Here is a 20,465-nt window from a genome sequence, read left to right on the forward strand (position 1 = left end):
GAACCCTATAGTAGGCAACTATGGTAAATATAGAAGAAAAGAGCAGCCCAAGACTCCTGACCTCGGACTGCTGGAGCAGAAGCATATTCCTATCTGGGGGAGGAGGTCACACAGTGCAAGTTTTGAGCCCCTCTCTCACATGAATGACTCTTGGTCCAGTCACCTCTCCCAGCAACCACCCACTTACACCACCAAATTGAGCTGTCAATGCTAGCGTGAACCCTAGTTTATCTTGCAAGAGTGAGAGGAGGAAGAAGGAAGTCTCTTATTCAATGATGAATAGCTGGCTGAATCAGGTCTCCCTCAGAAAACAAACTGAAGGGAAGAAAGAGCCTGTGTCTGGATCACCTTCTTCAAAAAGTTAGGTGGGGAAAAAAAATGACACAGGGCAACAGGCTGGGCATGGGGGTGAGAAGGGATGGGGAGCCTGGTTGCTCTACGGAGCTAGGGAAGGAAACCAGTTAGAAGGGAGGCCCTGGTCACACATCTAAATGTGTCCCTGCAAAGTCCCCAGAGGCCAAAAAGTCTGTCAGGAACCAGATATTTTGCCAATTCTGAGAGCCCCAGAATGAAACCTACCAGCCTTCCCCTCTTTTCCACCAACAGAACTTCATCTTCAGCCCCCATTTTCAACATTGTTTTTGTTTAATATCTCAAGGGGGGAAAACGATGTTTGTGTAGGGATCTGCCAAGAGGTAAAGTCGTGCTGCCCAATAAAAGGACAGTTTTGGTTTTTTTTTTTTTTTTTTGAGAAGTAGCCAAACCCTACCAATAGCTCTATAACTGAGGGGAGGCCTTCACCAACTAGGATTGGGGGTGGGGTGGGGTGGGGTGGGTGTCAAATGAAATAATTTATGTCAACTTGTTGAGCCCAGCCCGGTCTCTTGGGACCAAATACACGTATTTGTTCTTTCTCTGTGGTAGATATTGTCCTTTGGGGTTAAGTGGGAGAGAGGAAAACTTCCCTATTGAGCTTGCACATTTTGTGACTGTCCCAGGAGCTTCATCACCTCTGCCTTCTACCATCCTAGTCCAAGACCTTTCTTCCTAAATAGCTTTCCTGCTTCTACACTTGCCTCCTAGTTTATTCTCCACACAGCAGCCAGAGCGATATTTTTAAAAATGTAAATTGTTATCTTGTCACTTTCCTGTCGAAAACTCTTCAAATGCCCCCATCACACTTAAAAGTAGAAGTTAAACACTTCATCAAGGGTTACTGGGCAGGAGGGTGACCTGCACCCTGCTGACTTTGCCTCCCAGCATTCCTCCTACGGCCCATTCTGCGGCAGCCACACTGACCTTGGTTTCTGAGCCTGCCGAGACTGTGACCTCCTTAGGGCTTTGGTACTGGCTATTCCCCTTGCCTAGAATACCCTTTGTTCTTCTTACCTGCCCACTCTAAGTGGCGAACCCACCGTCCCTCTATTGGCCTCACAGCAAATGGTAATGATACGAACTCAACAGGGCTTGTCTATCGTTTGCTCACTTGTTTACTGTCTGTTTTCCTCACAACACAAGCCCCAGAAGGGAAGGCACCGTGTCTATCTTGTCTATCACCCAATCTCTGGGGCCAAGCAGAGCCTGGCATGCAGTAGATCTCTAGTATTCGTTAGATAAATGAGCTCTTCAAACCTGAACCATCTTGAGAGGTCTGTGAGAAAAGGGAGGTTCTGTCAGGCTGGGGATCAGAGTCCTGGTCTGTCTGAATACAGACCTCGCCTTCCTTCCAGACACCTCACCCCTTTCCATGGCGGGAGCAGCTCCCCCCACCCCTTCTCACACACTTGATCCCCCTCTCTCCAGGGAGGATAGGCCCGAATTCCAATCCCTTCTCCGCGCCTGGTGCCAGCCCCCAAGTCCTCCTACATTTCGGGGGCTCAGAGACACCGCCCTTTTCTTAAAATGGACCCTGTCGGGTGCGTGCAACCCCCTCCCTGGGTCCCCAGTCAGGGCACAGAGGAGTCCCGCACCGTCTATGGTAAAATGGGGCGAGATCCCCGGCCCACCTGTGGTATCGTCTCAAGTCCCCGACTGTGGCCCCCTCCCAAGCTAGGGAGCCCCCAGGCCGTGTGGGGCGAGGAGGACGGTCCAGGCGTCAAGGGCAATGAGGACATTCAGGCCCGAAAACGGGGTGGGCTAACTTCGCGCAGTAGAACCTTTCTTCACCATGCCCTCGTTTGCCGGCCGGGCAGCTTTGGAAGAGACACCCGGCTTAACCGTTCCTCCCGCTCGCACCCTCCCCCTCCCGGCCCAGTCTGCGGAGGCGCGCCTTCCTGCCCGCCCCGAGTTCGGGAGCTGCTGCCGCGGAAGCGTTCCATCTTGCTCCGGAGGCCCCCCAGGCGTGGAGCTGCGAAGCCATCGGTAGCGTCTGGCGCTTCTGAGCTCCGGTGGGCGAGGATCTGCGTGTTTCCTGCAGCGGGGGAGGACGCACAGCGGAGGCGGAGGCCGAGGCAGTTTCGGGCCTTAGGCCGGGCCGCCTGGGACGGGGGAGACGCGCCCAGGATTCGCCATCCGGGGCGCGTGCAGTCCTCTTGGGACCTCGCCGGCGACCCGTAGCTCGGGCACGCGCCTGTCGCAGCCCGCAGGAAGGAGGGGTCCGGCCTGAGGCCCGGGGCGGCGGCCGCCATGGAGATCGCCTCGGCCCAGAGCCGGCGCATGGGGCCTCGGGGGCGGCCCTGACCGCCCTCCTCCCTGCCCGGGCCGGGTCGCGGACGTGCCCCCTGCGGCATTCGGCCACCTCTGCGTCTCCGCCCTCCCCGGGCCGCGCTGCTGCCTGGGCGCGGCGGCGGCGACGGCGTCCTGTTGAATGGGCTGTGAGGGCCCAGGTTTGAAGCGCTGGCGAACGCGGCCTCCGGGGGCGCAAGGCAGCAGCAGCGGTGGCGACCAAACGGGTGTTGGAGTTGGCGGCGGCCATGGAGGGCCTGGCTGGCTATGTATACAAGGCGGCCAGCGAGGGCAAGGTGCTGACCCTGGCCGCCTTGCTTCTCAACCGGTCTGAAAGCGACATCCGCTATCTGCTGGGCTATGTCAGCCAGCAGGGAGGGCAGCGCTCCACGCCCCTCATCATCGCAGCCCGCAATGGGCACGCCAAGGTGGTGCGTTTGCTGTTAGAACATTACCGGGTGCAGACTCAGCAGACTGGCACTGTCCGCTTCGACGGGTAGGTACATCCCAAGCCCCCTCCCACGAGCGCGGACCCACCACCTCACTGGTCCTTCCCTCCTTCACTCTCTTCCCACAGAGGTATCACTTCTTCCCTTTTGCGCATCCTCCTGCCGCATGAATGCCCGCTTCGTCTTCCAGTGCTAATGCTTCGTCCCGTGGTCTGCTGCCCATACTCATCAGCCCCTACCCCTTATTCCCTCTGTGGGTAAATAGCCACACCCTATGTCTAGATACCTAATGGGTATTCTTCACTAGAGAGTCCGTGTTACGAAGGAGGTGCTCCTTCCCAGGTTTCACCTTTATCGGTATTGGGGTTGTAAGCGAGATCAGTAATTAACGCGGTCAACAATTAACATCGAAGACCTCTGTTTGATGAGTAATTTGGTCACCCAGTTTTTACTCCTTCAACTGAGTGGTCCCTTCAGACGGGTTGTGGGGGCCTTAATGTCAGAATAAGCCCCTAGAACTCCAGCCTCTTTGAGGGATTGTCAGGCAGCCAGACATCCCTAGACCTGATTCTGACACTTGCACATAGCTCGGGGTTGATAGGTTGGCTGCAAAAATGGCCCTGGGCCTGGTATAGGAGATAATGGCATTGTTAATACATGTTATCTTTTGATATTGTGGGGAAACTTGATGGTTTATGTTTTTTGAGGTAGGAAGTTCAAAAGTTCATATTGTCATAGTTAAAATTTGTCTTTTAGGTTTAATTGTATATATTGTGTAGGCATGAAAATATTTAACACAGAACTGTCAGGTTTGACATCTTCTTTGCTGTGCTGGATTATTATAAAGTGTTCTTCAGTTTACAGACTTCATCGATTGCATTTGTTTTTGTTGACTTTTGTGCCAGTACATAAGCTATTCTAGCATTTTCTTCTGTTTGAGGTAGATGTGGTCCAAGCATGAAGATATGTATCTTTAGTTTTGGTGACTGAAAACTGCTTGGTTACAAACCTCATTGGAAAAGCACTTCTTGAAAATAACTAGAGCATTGTTGAATTTTAGTTCTTTTTTAGGTTTAAATAATAAAACAACTAGAGGAAGATATTTTTAGATGAGAGGAAAATATTTTAGAGCATTACATTTTATGAAATGATAGCCCAAGTTGGTGGTTAATCTCCGGTACCACCTCCCTAGATATCAAGGAGATGGTCTTTTCCCTCTTGATTAAAGATGGCAACCTGATTCATGTTTGCTTTCCCTTACTGGCTTCTGTGTCCATTCTGGAACTCCCTGCATTTCCACAGCCTTTCCTATACCCAGGCAAGGAGTGAGACAGAATGACCCCTGAATTTCAGCAGCATTCCAGTTGTATAGGCACATGGATTCACTGAGATACGAATCTCAGTAACAGCTGCTAGAAACATCGCAGCTAAGGAGCTTGCTGAGGCCTTTTTGAATGAGGGGAGGATAGTGGTGGGAAAAAAAATAGTTTCCTAAAGCATTGGAAAGGTTTTGCTTATTGCTGTCTTTTTTACCATCAGAGAGAAAGGTTTTTTGAGATGGAATCAAAAGAACCTGAAATTAATGGAAATGACTAGAAATACAGCCTGCGTTCTGCACTGGGTGCTGAAATTAAAGGGTTCAGGAGGCAAACACTTACTGAACCCCTGCTGTGTGCTGGGCTGTGTGGTAGGGATTGGGTATGCAGAGGTGAGTAACATACTGTTCCCAATGTGGGGGAAGACGTTTTAGCGGGGGAGAAAAGAGAAATAGAGATATAAGTGAGTAATTGCAGATGCCGTGCCATATAGAGTTTTAGAAGTCTGTTGGACTAGTGAGGGATATGGGAAGAGGAAGTGCTCAGCTTTGCCTGGGGAAACAGGGAAGGCTCCCCCCTTCCCAAGCTTGAGTTTGGGTCTTAAAAGAAGTGAAGAAGAGGGGCAACAGCATGGTGAGCTTGCAGTGACAAGTGTTTGAGTGTGGTTGTAGGAAAGGATTCAAGCTGGGGAAATTAAGAAAGAGATTGTGGGAGACTGGAGAGAGGTGGAGGCCAGATTTTGAATCAGGAGTTCCATGGGGGAGACTGCAATTGCAAACGGTTCAGTCATTTACGATTTTGGCTGAGCATCTTTTTTGTTTATGGATCATTACAATTATGAATTTATTAGCTGCTGTGTAAGATCATGGAGAATTTTATTTATTAAATGCCTGTGATGAGTCTAGCCCTATTACACCTTCTGTGGACAATACAGAAAAAATGTAAGGTTTCTGCTTTTTTGAGGAGCTTGCCAATTAATTAACAAGGAAGAATTGAAGTTCATGGCCACCTTTATGCCCATTCAGACCACTCTATTACTATTCAGTTTATCCCAGTCATTTTGGCATTTCAGAACTAGATAAAGAGTGTTATGGCATATGTCATGATTTCACTTTGCATTCATTCCAGACATTGTGAAAATAGTCTGAATGAGGTGTTAACAATATGCCCACTCACCCCTTAGGGGCTGGCTTTTTGAGACGTATTTAGTAAAATCCCCCTTTATTTTTTTATTTTTATTTTATATATTTTTATTTTTTTAAAATCCCCCTTTAGATTCCCTCAGCTCTTGAGAACCATGGCCAGGTGGGGACTAACAGGTTCTCTGTGTGTACTGAGGTAGATTAGTGTTTCCTCGTTTTTAGTCACTTGTGTACCATCTTCACAATTTTTGTCAAATTGTTTCTTATCCTGTTATTTGCCTAATATTTAAAAAAAGGTTTCACTTCTTAGTTTCATCCTAAGCAACAGTTACCTGTATAATTATGGGTTTGATATAGTATGTTTTGTGTGAGAGAGAGAAAGAGAGACATTAAAATAAATAGCTTTATTTAAAATTTTGTGAAAGTCTATGTTCTGCCTAAAAATTTCTATAATATCTTAAGACACTCAAGTGGATTCATAACAGATTCTCAGGGAGGAAGGGACTGCCTACCTAGATCAAGCCCCATGGTGATATTTGAGCCCTTGTTCATATTTTTAAAAGTCATATTTGAGATCATTTTACTTATGGCTTAATATGTGAAGACTAGTATTGACAGACGAGTGGGCAAGAAAAATTACTTGAGTAGAAATGAAAGAACCTTTAGTTGGAGAATGGGAAACTTAAGAATGTTAAAGAAATGGAACAGAACAAAGGCAAGGTGTCCTGTGACCATGGACTAGAGTGCTGGCCTGAGTTCCTAGGGCCTGCCAGTTCTGTACCAGAGTTTGTGGGGGAACCCTTGTCCTAAAAGAAGTTTGCTGACAGGGATGGGAAGGAGAACAGGACCTCTGGGAGTTCTGAGGCTTTTTGTTGAGTTCTCTCTTAAAGTTGGCACTAGTACTAATACTTTTAATGTTCAGGTAGAGGACAGGCTTGAGGGCCACATCATCATTTGGTTTCATTTAAAAAGTCATTGTCATGCAGTATACATTTCAAAGAAACTATGTTTGGTCTAATAAACAATTTTAAGGACTTTGGTTAAAATAAAGTGTTGATCATTTACATTTAATGGATTTTTATTTCCATTTCAAATACTTGATCAGACATTTTTATTTTAAATTGAACCAGGAAATAGTTTCAGCTTAGTTTTGTGATCAGAAATGTTATCTTTTTTTTTTTTTAAGATTTTTTTAATTTATTTGACAGAGATCACAAGTAGGCAGAGAGGCAGGCGGCGGTGGGGGGGGGCGGGAAGCAGGCTCCCTGCTGAGCAGAGAGCCCCTATCCCAGGACCCTGGGATCATGACCTGAGTCCAAGGCAGAGGCTTAACCCACTGAGCCACCCAGGTGCCCGAAATGTTCTTTTATTGTAAAATGTTTCCATCATCTGATGTGTACATTTTGTTTAAAATGGTGAATATCAGATTATAGTTTATTTTTATTGTATTTATTATTTTTAATGTAATCTCTACCCCCAATGTGGGACTTGAACTCACAACCCTGAGATCAAGATACACACACTCCACCTACTGAGCCAGACAGGTGTCCTTCTTTCTTGATTTGTTTGTTCGTTGGTTTAAAGATTTTACTTGTTTAGAGAGAGTGCGCAGGAGCTCGTGCTTGTGTGTGTAGGGTAGGGGCAAAGGGAGATGGGGAGATAGAGAATCACAAGCAGACCCTGCCCTGAGCTTGGAGCCACCTGCAGGGCTCAATTTCACCACCCTGAGATGGAGCCCTGTATCGGGCTCTCTGCTCAATGGAGAACATACTTCTCCCTCTCCCTCTCCCTCTGCCCGGCCCCTCCCCCGCTCATTCTCCTTCACTCTTTTGCTCTATCTCAAATAAATAAATAAAATCTTTAAAAAAAAAAAAGTCAGATTCTTAACTGACTGAGCCACCCAGGCACTCCCTGGCTTCTTGATTTTTTAAAATGAAATACATTATAGAGAGTTTGCATTGCAATTTTGGAGTGAGTCTAGAAAGAACTTTGTTTCATAATACTTATCCCTTAAGGACTAAGTACATATTGCATTAATTTTATCATATTTTTATTTTCTGTTATAAATGTGGTATGTTGTTTTGAGGAAGTCTGTGCTCATTATTTCAGCTGAAGTCTGTGGACAAAGGACTGTCATAGATTTTAGGCTTATGATTCCCTTTAATCTGTTTAAAGTTTTTGTTTAGATGTAGAAATTCAAAATTTGCTCAGGCTAATGTTTCTGAAGGACTAGTCTTTTTCTAATACATTCTGCAGTGAATATTTTTATCCTAAACTACTTAAAAATTTTAATTGCCTCAATAAAAATAGATAATTGAAACTTTCTTGAGGCTTCTGTTACATCACTCTATGGAAAAATGGAAACCATTAGGCTACACCACAAAAAGTATTAAACTGTACAAAAACCAAGTGAAATATGTATTTATAATTTAGTTTTTACTCCTACATCATTAACTCTGGGACATTTGAAGTGAGAAAAATATATTAATCACTTTTTGCTCTTTTTTTCATCTTTAAAATGGTGATCATATTTATCTTTCATGGTTATTTTGAGAGTTAAAAATAATATATGTGAATTCCTATTTTAATGTAACATTTTTAAGTTTTACATAGTTTGGGTTCATGTATATAATAATTTCATATTTTTAAAGTGCAAGGAAACATTTAACCATGTAAGTGTAACTACATATTAACTATTTTTGATAGATTACTGTTAATTAGTTTGAAAAAATGCTTTTTATTTTTTGGAAAAAATGCCTTTTATATTGAAACTGAACAATGACATGTATTATGTTTCCTTAATACATAGAGTACTATATACTAGAGTACTTTTGTGTTTTAATCTCATGTAAACTTTTAGTTATGTATCTGTAAAATGAGCATAATAATAGTGTTGATCTCAGGGTTTTGGGGAGGAGGTTATTATGAGGATTAAATGAGATATATTGCATATTGAGCACTTAATACAGTGAGTACTTGGGACATTGAAGATACTTATTAGCTATTTGTGTTCCTTTAAACTGTTTCTTTAATTGTGTCTCATTTTTGTTTTTAATTATAACTTTTTATTTAAGGTGTAACATCTAGTAAGGTGCATACATTTTAAGTGTATGATGTGACAAAATTTTAGTATGTTTAGCCATGTAAACACCTTCTAGATCAATATCCAGAAAGTTTTTATCACTCAGTTTCTCTTATTCTCCTCAGTCAGTTCCTTTCCTTTCCCTTCCCAGAAGTAATGATTATTCTGACTTCTATTACCATAGATTAGATTTGCTTATACTTGAACTTCTATAAAGGAAATCATACAATACGCTCTTTCCTTTCTGGCTTTTTTTTTTTTGCTTAACACATTGTGAGATTCATCTGTGCAGTTGCGTATATCAGTAGTTTTTTTTATGCTTTGTGGCATTCCATTGTATGAATATATGGCAACTTATTTATCCTGTACACAGGTATTAAGTTGTTTCCAGTGTTTGACTGTTATGGGAAAAAAGCTGCTATGGACGTTTTTAGGTGTACATCTTCAGTGGTGGGTGTTTGTGTCCACTTCTTGTCAGTATATGCCGGAGAGTGGAATTGCTGGGTCATGGGGTTGGTGTATGTTTAACTTTAATAGTTACTGCTAAACAGTTTTCCCAAAAGTGGTTCAAACAAATTACATTCCTACCAGCAGTGAGAGTTTGAGTTGCTTCACATCCTGGCCAGCACTTAGTATTGTCATGTCAGTCTTACTAATTTTAGTTATTCTAGTGCTTGTGTATTGGTAACTCATGATTTTAATTTGCATTTCCCTTTCCAGTAGTTATCTTGAACATCTTTTCATATGTTTATGGTCACTTGAATATCTTTTGTGAAATATATTTGTTTATTAGTCTTTTTTGCCCATTTTTTTAGTTGGGTTGTTTGCCTTTTTCTTACTGATTTGTCAAATACATTTAATGTAAATGTCCTCTCCCAGTGAGTGGATTGCATATTTACTTCCTTCTTAATATCTTGGTGAATTGAAGCTCTTAATTTTAATGAAGTCCAGTAAATCATTTTTTTTTCTATGATTAGTGCTTTTTTTGCATTTTGTTTAAGGAATAGTCATTAACTCCAAGGTCATGAAGATAGTCTGCCTTTTTTTTTTTTTTTTTTTTAGAAACTCTCATGGTTTTGCTTTTCATATAGATCTATGCTACTTCCCTAATTTCTATGCATAGTGTGCAGTTTGATGAGAAATTTCCCTAAATATCCACCCATGTAGCCACAACCCAGATCAAGATCTAGGACATTTCCGATAGCTTTAAGACTCTTCCTAGTTAGTCCTGCACGCTCTCCCCTAGGTAACTCCCTCCGTAGGTACTTGTTAGTGAGCAGGCTTTTGTGGTCATTTGGTGCCATTATTTGAAATTGAAGAATTAACTGCTTGAATTCTTATAAAGTGGGTCTTTTGTTTTCAGCAGAAACAACAGACAAGTGGTGTTTTGGGAAAGTTGTTAGTAGGGGTTAAGCTATGATATTTATATTCTGCCAGGGGATTATACTCTTTCACTTGATGGGCAATATAGTTTGACCTGTGTTAAAACATTAGGTTGTATAGTGAGAAGCTCAGCAGTGAGGTTTTTGGTATAAATACTTAATAGTGCTAGTAAATACTGCTTTTGATTGACCTTTTCCCTTAACACTTGCAAATATACTTATTTTAGTTGTTCAAGACAGTATATCTAAGTATGTACAACAAAAGTCTAATTTTTAGGTCTGATGGTCAGTAACAGGATAAACAGTTGAAAAATTGAGGCTGGGGAAAAACGGAAGGTAGAAAGATGGGAAAGATTGGCCTCCTAGCAAGTGTCTTATTCTATTATAAGAACCTAGCACATATCAGACAATAAGTGGTGACTGTGAAGCCACCAAAGTGCAGACATGGGCCGAATGTCAGGGAAGAGGCCCACTGGTTTTAGGAAAGTGCTGATTGTTTCTTGCTGTTAGCATTTCCCCCTGTGGTTTAGTTGAGGAACATATATAAACCCATAAGACACACACACACATACACATATGTATTTTTAAGACCTTTAAATTGGAGTAGAATGGTTGGAAAAAATGCAGTAATTGAAAGCATTTACAAGTTTCACAAAGTGAATGTATTTGTTTACTAAAGTTCCCTTTGTGCTTCTTCCCACTATCTGCTCCCCTTAAAATAAACAGAGTTCTGACTTCAACACCACAGATAGGTGTATGAAAGTAGTAATATAATATGTACAGTGTTTGGTTGACTTCTTTTGCTCAGCACCATGTTTTTTTTTTAAGATTTTATTTATTTATTTGACAGAGATCACAAATAGGCAGAGAGGCAGGCAGAGAGAGAGGGGGAGGGGGAAGGAGGCTCCCTGCTGAGCAGAGAGCCTGATGCGGGGCTCTATCCCAGGATCCTGAGATCATGACCTGAGCCGAAGGCAAAGGCTTTAACCCACTGAGCCACCCAGGCGCCCCATCTCAGCACCATGTTTATGTGATTGTTCTGTATTACATGGAGCAGGGATTTTTTTGCATTCTCATTGCTGTAGTAGAAGTATATTTGATTAGCTTAGATAATCTTAGGGGGCAGTTACCTGCTTAAATATTTTTTTTCCTAAAGCAGTTCCTAACACAGTGTTACTGTAGGGACTGGGGTAGCTTTCTCACTGACCTATTGAGAGAAACTGTGGCACCTGGGGGATACTGGGAAGGAGGAACATGTTTTTCCTTAAGAGCCAGTGCATGAACTTGGTGGTAAAGAAGTTATGAACCTCCTTGCATTTCTTCTGTGTTTTCTGAAATGTATTTACTTTTGCTAGTAGAAAGTTTGTGATTTTTTTTTTAGAATTATATACTTTAGCAGTAACAGTAATAGCTAAGGTTTGTTGAGCTTCTGCTAGGTAGAAGTATAGTGCAGAGTGCTTTATTTAAGTTACGTAATTTTGTTTTCACCCAAACTAATGTTATATTCGTGTTCCACAGATTGAGGTTTCAGTCAGTGCAAACGAATCCATTCTTTACACTTATGTTAGGACGTGTGGCCTCTGTTTTCTGACCCTTTGCTCTTTTCACGAATAGGTATGTCATTGACGGTGCCACCGCTCTTTGGTGTGCAGCAGGAGCCGGACATTTTGAAGTTGTTAAACTTCTAGTCAGCCATGGAGCCAACGTGAACCACACCACAGTGACTAACTCGACCCCGCTGCGGGCAGCGTGCTTTGATGGCAGACTGGACATTGTGAAATACTTGGTTGAAAATAATGCCAACATCAGCATCGCCAACAAGTACGACAACACCTGCCTGATGATTGCAGCATATAAGGGACACACGGATGTGGTCAGGTACCTTTTAGAACAGCGTGCTGATCCCAATGCTAAAGCACATTGTGGAGCCACAGCGCTGCACTTCGCAGCTGAAGCTGGGCACATAGATATCGTGAAGGAGCTGATAAAATGGCGTGCTGCTATAGTAGTGAACGGCCACGGGATGACACCCTTAAAAGTAGCTGCTGAAAGCTGTAAAGCTGATGTCGTCGAACTGTTGCTCTCTCATGCTGATTGTGACCGAAGAAGTCGGATTGAAGCTTTGGAACTCTTGGGTGCCTCCTTTGCAAATGACCGTGAGAACTATGACATCATGAAGACGTACCACTATTTATATTTAGCCATGCTGGAGAGGTTTCAGGATGGTGATAACATTCTGGAGAAAGAGGTTCTCCCACCGATCCACGCTTACGGGAATAGAACTGAATGTAGAAATCCTCAGGAACTGGAATCCATTCGGCAAGACAGAGATGCTCTTCATATGGAAGGCCTTATAGTTCGGGAACGGATTTTAGGTGCTGACAATATTGATGTTTCCCATCCCATCATTTACAGGGGAGCTGTTTATGCGGATAACATGGAATTCGAGCAGTGTATCAAGTTGTGGCTGCATGCCCTGCACCTGAGACAGAAAGGGAACAGGAATACCCACAAGGATCTTCTTCGATTTGCTCAAGTTTTTTCACAGATGATACATTTGAATGAAACTGTGAAGGCCCCAGACATAGAATGTGTTTTGAGATGCAGTGTTTTGGAAATAGAACAGAGTATGAACAGAGTAAAAAATATTCCAGATGCTGATGTCCACAATGCTATGGACAATTATGAATGTAATCTCTATACTTTTCTGTATTTAGTGTGCATCTCCACCAAAACACAGTGCAGTGAAGAAGATCAGTGCAAAATTAATAAGCAGATCTACAACCTGATTCACCTTGATCCCAGAACTCGGGAAGGTTTCACCTTGTTGCATCTAGCCGTCAACTCAAATACCCCGGTTGATGATTTCCACACCAATGATGTCTGCAGCTTTCCAAATGCACTCGTCACAAAGCTGCTGCTGGACTGTGGTGCTGAGGTGAATGCTGTAGACAATGAGGGGAACAGTGCCCTCCACATTATCGTTCAGTACAACAGGCCCATCAGTGATTTTTTAACCTTGCACTCTATCATCATTAGCCTGGTTGAAGCTGGCGCTCACACTGACATGACAAATAAACAGAATAAGACTCCGCTAGACAAAAGTACCACTGGGGTATCTGAAATACTACTTAAAACTCAAATGAAGATGAGTCTCAAGTGCCTGGCTGCCCGAGCAGTTCGGGCTAATGACATTAACTACCAAGACCAGATCCCCAGAACTCTTGAAGAGTTTGTTGGATTTCATTAAGTGACTGGATATGTAAAATCGTTTAATGTGGTGCTAAAAAGTAAAGGACTTTAATCACAGACAATAGAATTATGTGTTCATAAATTCTACTTTTCTTTCCACTACCCTTCCTCCCTGCCCATCCTTCCTTAGTTCTGTATTTGGTCTTTCTGCCTCATAACGGTTATTGATTTCAAATACACTTTAAACAAAGCCACATTGTTTAGGTGTAACTATAAGGTATCTGAATATTGGTCACTTAACTTTTTCTTTTTTCTTCGTTTGTGTCTTTTTCTTATTGAAGTATGATTGAGATATATTAGTTTCAGGTATACAACATAATGATTTGACATTTGTATTTTTTTTTTAAGGAATGAGTATAAAATATTTTGTTTATGTTACAAGGGACATTTATGATTTGAAGTTGATAATGTTTTAAAAAACTGTCTACAAAAGTATTTCTGTTAAGCCTGTGTCAGCATGTTATCCTTGCAGCAGTTTTGAGGATCTCATGAAGAAAAACAACTAAAAAGGACCATTAAGAGTAACGGGATACCTAGGTGTTCTGCACGTGCCAAACTGCTGTAGGTAGTTTTCGCTCTTCCAATATTTATGTGGAGTGATACAACACCTTATAACATCAGGAGGATTTCAAAAAATATAGCTGCAGCTTAATCTGAAAATGTGCTAATTTAATAATAGTTACACATTTATAAATTTAAATCCATTGAAATTGTTGCATTATGCTGAGTGGTATATACAAAGTAGTAGTAACCTTAAAGCAATGTTTCAGAGAGTATTGATGGACTACTTGCCTTTAGGCTTAAATTCTAAAATTCTTTGACATCTCTGTTTTAATGTAATTTCTCTAAACTGCAGCAGTCTGCATTTGACTTAGCTCACAGACGTGTAAAAATTATGAATGCTGTGTTTTCTTATGAAACAAATTGTTATAATATAGTTACACATTCTGTTTTTGTCCCTTTCTCCCTTTCCTCCTGTGTGGTCTCTTAAAATTTGGAAACTGCTTTTCCAGAGGGCATTGTTTGTGTGTCCCCCCCCCCCCATAAGGTGTTTATGACAGATGAAAAGGAACCCAAGATATTTGTGATTTTTTTTTTTCACTTTCTCTACTTTGTCCCTTATAACTAGTAGGAAAATCACTACTGTGGTATAGGAAATTAAATGGTTTTGATGATAAGAATAATTTGCAGTGCTCTTTTGAAAGGTGTTTCTGTGAGAGCTGCAAGTTTTTCAACCGCAAAATGTCACGGATTCTGATAGGCTATGCAGAGGTCTCTGTGTTTTTTCTGTTCTGTTTAAATGGCAGCATTTTAACTGTCAGACTGAAAGTATTCTGTGATTATCTTTTAAGCATCACAGAAATTCAAGTAAAGGATACACACCTATCGATGTTAAAAATGATAAAGTAAAATTAGCTATATCTGTATTTTTCTCTCTAGTGCCAAATGAATGCCTTAGCTACTCATAGTGCATGGTACTGTAAGTGAAGACCTGCAGCTTTTTTTTTCTTTAACGAAAAGCATTATGATTGTGTAGTACCATCAGATATAAACTAAAAAAACAAACAACCCTCCCCAACATTTATGGTTTCAGTGGTCATTTTATGTATGCATATTGTTTTGTGAAGTATAAGAGAAGGATTGCAGTTGGATCAGTAGGAAATATAATGACCAAGCCAAAAGTAGCACCTAGGGCCTTAAATAAAATAGATACCCCATGAAATGAAATAGTTTGAAGGGTGGGAGGAAATGGCAGGTGGGAAGCTTAAAAACTTTTCCCCCCAGGAGTGCAAGATACTTTTCCAGCTACTGTAGTTATTCTTCATGTTCTTCTTGCTTCAGCTGGGAATGTTTTGATAGTAAATTCTGTCATGGTAATGTATTTTTGTTTTCCTAACCTGAGGTTTTTACAAGGAGGGTTTTTAGGATGGTTTAAAGGGAGGTATTTGAGCCCTAATTTGAAAATTACAGGCCTTGCTCCTCTGGTATGAATCAAGGAAATACTGTACCTTGATCTTGGCAACTCTCATGGCCTGAAAGAGAAAACGCATGGCCTCAAGGTGAGTGAATCCTGCCTTTTCCACAGCTTAGATCAGACCCTGTGTTTTTCAGACTTCGGGGCCTGCTTTGATAGCCTGAGGAGTGACTATGATACTTGGTATTCAGTTGGTTCCATTATTAATGTGTATAATTTTTAAACACCAAAACTTAAAATATCATATGATGTTGCATGTTTTAAAAACCATTTCATCCCTTTGGCTATCCAGGACCAGCGCTATTTTAGGTATTGCTTATTTATAAAATGAGGATAATGATTATATGTACATATTCAGACATCAAAATTTAATGACAGTGTTTTTGAGAAGGGATGAATGCTGGAGAAAATAGAACTGCTGATTGAAATGCTGACAGAGTTGGAGAAAGAATTTGAAGACCGTGGAATAAACTATGAACTCTGCTAATGGTAACACATTTTTTTTACTATAGTATAGTAGTACATTGTGCACTCTATTGCTAAGGATCTAATTTTGTCTTGTAAAATAAGTCCAAGTATGTATTGTGAAACATCTGTATAAAACCATTCTTGAAACAAGTGATCTACATGCCTGTTTTTTATTTGTTTTGGTAGAATTATTTTAAATCTGTTTAGCCAAATCCTTCCCAAGCTTAAGCGTTTTTTTGTTTTGTGTCTGTGTGCGTGTGTGTGTTTTAAGGAAAATAAATCGGTAAGAAAGATAATCTGTATCTCTGCTCACTGAGAACTCTAGGCTCCATTTCCAGCCACTTCTGTCATTTCCAGTTTTTTATTGGTAGAAATATGCTTTGGATTGTAAGTCTTCGTTGAGGATACTGCAAATTCAGTCAAAACTTCTTTGTCTTGCTCAGTAATTGTCCTACAAATTTGGCTGAGCTAGAGGCCCAGGTGAATGACGACCTGGGCAAACCATGTGAGACTTGGGTGGGTTTTACACTTTAGTGGAGTTGGTGAAATTGAACCCTTGAACTTAGGTAACTGTTTAACTCAAGGAATGGGCAACAAAGCCATCCCCGCAATTGATCAAGAAGGGGGAAATCTTTGATGTAAGAACTCTGACACAACATAGTTTTTTTCAGTTTAGCTAGTGCATGGCTAGCAGGCCACAGTCCAACTACCTTAAGGTTCTTTGCTGTGAGAACTGAAAACAAACCAACCAAAAAGCAAGCGTTGGTCTGACTTGTTTCTGGGAAGGTTTTTGTTTAATTATACTAATAGTTGACTAATAACTGATAATCACTGAGAAACTTAGGTACAATAGCACTGTTCGAAGTGTGCATTTGGCAAGTGTTTTTAAAAAATTCAAATCCCAAGGGAACAACAGCACCCTGTCACCAGTCTCCACTGCAGTTTGAGGCACCTGCTTTATGGATAAGACCATTTTGGATTATTCACGCGGAAGCATTTCTTTTTTGGAATGGGGCGGGGTGAGGCGTGAGTTCTGGACCTCGGGTTACAGTTTGCTGGGTTTGGAAGCAACCAGTGATTGAACTAGTGAGTAGATGGATAAGAGTATATTAAAGGACTTGTTTTTATGGTAGATTTTCTGTAAAAATCTTAAATGTTCCTTTTTAGGCTAGCCAGATATATCTAGGTACAGATGACTATTCTGTTTTCCTCACTGACTATGCTGTAACATTAAAATGGATTAAAGAAAACGAAACTCTGCCTTTTGCTCTTATGAAAAGTTACTAGTCCATAAGATGTTAAGCTGCGTGTTTATTCCTACTCTGAAAATGCACAGCTCTGCTCTGGATACCCTCCCTGGAAGGTAGAAAGCTCCTGGTTATGTATGGCACATCGCAGGGCTTTCTCCTACATTTCTGGCAGATTTGCCCAAATCCTCAGATGGGCTGGGCTGTATGTACAGCATCCCCTCTCCCAAATATGGGATCTGACCTAAACAAACTGATAGTGATGATAGATGTATTAATTTTTAAAACTGTAAAGTAAATGTGGTCTCTAGTCCTAGGTTTGTGGTGTGTTCATTTGTGTTAACGTGCAGGGAAGGGACACCGACTTGATGGTTATGGGGAGCGTATCTTGATGTGTGTGCAGGGGTGAGTATTGCTAAATTATTAACAGCTTTTCATTTAGGGGTGAGTCATGTGATCAGTGGCCTAATCAGAAAAATGAAGGAGCGAAGATGCAAGCTTTGCCAAGTGATGAAGTAAACAAGGTTTTGTATCTGTTTTTTATCAGGTGTTGTAAAATTTGTGCATGGCTTTTTTTGGTTGTGGCTTATTAGTAATGGTAGATGAGAAAAGATGAGGAAAACCCCTCAGCTTTGCTAACCAATCTTTTCAGAGTTGCATAGTTGGGAAGTAAAATCCGACTGGCCCTAATGTGTTGAAAAGATCCTATCCTCTATAATATTCACCCCATCCTGTAATCCTCTGTGTAGAAAAACAACATTGTTGTATTCTAGTAATTCCCTGTGATTTATAACAAACCAGTGATGTCATTCTATTGTGCACTTTTGTCAAACCATTTACGTGACTTTAATAAACATAGTAAACTTGCTGACTGCGCCAGAGGTCTGTTAGTGATTTATATATTGCATGACATTTTCTATTTGAGTTTGACATGTAGAATCATTTTTAATTTCATGGCAATTGATAGTCCTAATAGCCCAGCTAATTTGAAGCTTAACAATACTGCTGTGTAAAAGGAAAAAAAAAATGGTGTTTGTGTTCAGTAAATGTTTGAAAAAAAAAAAACCTGCCTTGAAGTTTGTGTCTTTATTGTTCAGTGTGTCTTAGTGGAGATGATCTTTTGTTGAGTGCATTTAAAAAAGAGTTGTCAAAGTTATATGTGCTTGGGGAAGAAATTCAGCTAGTAAAGAAAAATTCAGATAGTAAAAAACAAAAGACTCCAGTGCCCTCTCCGTGTCTACCTGCCTCCCATTTAGACTCTTAAGAGGGCAGTCACTGTTTACTAGACTTTTTAAATAGCTTCCCAGAATTTTTCTGTGCATATATATATTTTTTTCTCCTCTTCATTTATTAAAAATGCAAATGGGCTTTTTCCTACTCTCTTCTGCATCTTGTGTTTTTCATTTAATATATCTTGGACTTCTTCGTATGGGGATGGCTGTTTCTTCTTTTTTTTACTTTTTAAAAAATCATTTATTTATTTATTTGACAGAGAGAGAGACAACAAGAGAAGGAACACAAGCAGGGGGAATGGTAGAGGGAGAAGCAGGCTTCCTGCTGAGCGATGAGCCGAATGGGGGTGCTCAGGCGAAGGCAAACACTTAATGACTGAGCCACCCAGGTGTCCTGGTTTTTTCTTTAAACATGTTTAAATAGATTTAATTCTGAGTGGGCTTAGCATTTATTTAACCAGACCTTGTTGTGGACTTATAGGTTTTCATTTTATTGATATTCCAAATAATGCTTCAGTGAACATCCTTATATTCCATATTCCTAGAACAAATTCATTCCTTGAATTTATGGTTTGGTGGTTATGGTTTGGTTTGGTATTTAAATTTTTTTTTTTTTAAGATTTTATTTATTTGACAGAGATTACAAGTAGGCAGAGAGAGAGGAGGAAGCAGGCTCCCCGCTGAGCAGAGAGCCCGATGCGGGGCTCGATCCCAGAACCCTGGGATCACGACCTCAGCCGAAGGCCTCAGTGGGGCTTTAACCCACTGAGCCACCCAGGCGCCCCGAGGATTTAAAGTTTTGATAGAAATTGTTAAATTTGCCTTCCATCTACCTACGCTATTATTGACATCAGATTTTACCTGATCACATAGTTTTTGCCAAGGTGCTTAATGAAAAACAGCATTCCATGGTTTTGATTAGTGTTTTTTTATTACGAATGAGGTTGACACTTTTTTTAAAGAAAGATTGTATTTATTAGAGTGAGCGTAAGCTGCTGGTGCAAGAGTGGAGGAGGGGAGGGAGAAGCAGGCTCCCTACTGGGAGCCTGATGTGGGCCGGGACTGGGACCCTGGGATCATGGCCCGAGCCCAAGACAGATGCCCAACTGACTTAGCCACCCAGGTACCCAACAGTTTCATATATTTACTGACACATTTGTATTTCTTTTGCTTGCTTTTGATTTGTGGTCTTTTTCTTACTAGTTAGAAATTCTTTGGAAGTTTAAGGAAATTTTCTCTGTCATAAGTCACAGCTTATAGTTTATTTTTTGACTTTGAATATAGTAGTTTTATATTAGAAGTTTACATTTTTATGTAGCCAAATTTATCATAATTTTTAAAAATGGAGTCAGTTTTGTATCTTGCTTGTCTCCACCCCAAAATCATAAATCTTTTTTGCCATTGTTTTCTTCTAATGTTTTTATGGCTTCTCCCATGTCTCTTCTCCCTTGTTTCCTCCCTCTTCCTCCTCTTCTTCTTTGGCTTAAATTTTTATCTATCTGGAATTTATTTCATTTTTTATCTTTCTGAAATTTATTTTCATGTAAGGATCCAGCTAGCCAAAGACTTCCTTAATTCTTTTCCACTGAGTTCAGTCATAAACCAAATTTCCATAGTGTAAGTGGATCTTTTTCTGTTTTGGTTTAGGTTTTTTTGTTTGTTTGTTTGTTTTGTTTTCTGTTCTGTTGATCTGGCTGAGTGATGGAGCTCTGGGGATTATTGTCAAGGCTCTATAACTTACTAGCTCTGTGGCCTTGGGCAAGTTACTTTTCTATCCAAGCTTTAATTTCTGTAAATTGGGACGTTAATACTTAACTTGGACTGTGATGAGCAAATGAGAGAATCAAGATACTTACTTAAAGTGCCTGACACATGGCAGTGAGATGCTTGCTAAATGTTAAGTATTAATGATAGTGGGGCTAATATGTCTTCATTTGCCTTCTTCGGCGGAGGGGATATAATTATTTTTATTTATGTGTGTGTTTTTTTTTCCAGAAGAATTTTGGTGTCCTGTTAATGTTGAAAGATGATTTTGTTTATCATTGAGTTTAAAAGATTAAGTTAGGGAGACTGTCTTTATAGATCTGAGCCTTTTTATTCGAAGGAAAGATAGTCCCATTTAGTGAAGTCTTAACATCTCTTAGAGACCTTTTTCAAGCCTTTTTTTAAAAAATGAAGTTCTTACAGATATCTTCCTTTTATTATCATATTCTTTGTTTATATTGTGGATAGGAGTTTTTCCTCCATTACATATGC

The 20,465-nt window shown here is 40.8% G+C and overlaps 1 protein-coding gene across 2 annotated transcripts; it reads left to right on the plus strand.

Annotated features, from left to right (window-relative positions):
• Nucleotides 1–755: 755 nt before the first annotated feature.
• Nucleotides 756–18,024, plus strand: FEM1B (fem-1 homolog B). 2 transcript variants are annotated; one of them, XM_080808517.1, is made up of 2 exons: nt 756–3,160; nt 11,650–18,024. In XM_080808517.1, exons 1-2 carry the CDS (start codon nt 2,913–2,915, stop codon nt 13,283–13,285), a joined length of 1,884 nt encoding a protein of 627 aa, XP_080664643.1. In that variant the 5' UTR covers nt 756–2,912; the 3' UTR covers nt 13,286–18,024. The 2 variants fall into 2 exon arrangements, with proteins under 2 accessions (XP_080664643.1, XP_080664644.1); XM_080808518.1 differs by lacking the exon at nt 756–3,160 and adding an exon at nt 4,744–4,821.
• Nucleotides 18,025–20,465: the final 2,441 nt, after the last annotated feature.

Source organism: Martes martes, assembly GCF_963455335.1.
Source record: "Martes martes genome assembly, chromosome: 7".
NCBI classification, from domain to species: Eukaryota; Metazoa; Chordata; class Mammalia; order Carnivora; family Mustelidae; genus Martes; species Martes martes.

What these genes read in the sequence shown, in the direction of transcription:
- FEM1B (XM_080808517.1), top strand. Translation starts at nt 2,913, where the DNA reads ATGGAGGGCCTGGCTGGCTATGTATACAAGGCGGCCAGCGAGGGCAAG. An exon ending in GGCACTGTCCGCTTCGACGG is followed by an intron (nt 3,161 to 11,649) that starts GTAGGTACATCC and finishes TTTCACGAATAG; the next exon opens with GTATGTCATTGACGGTGCCA.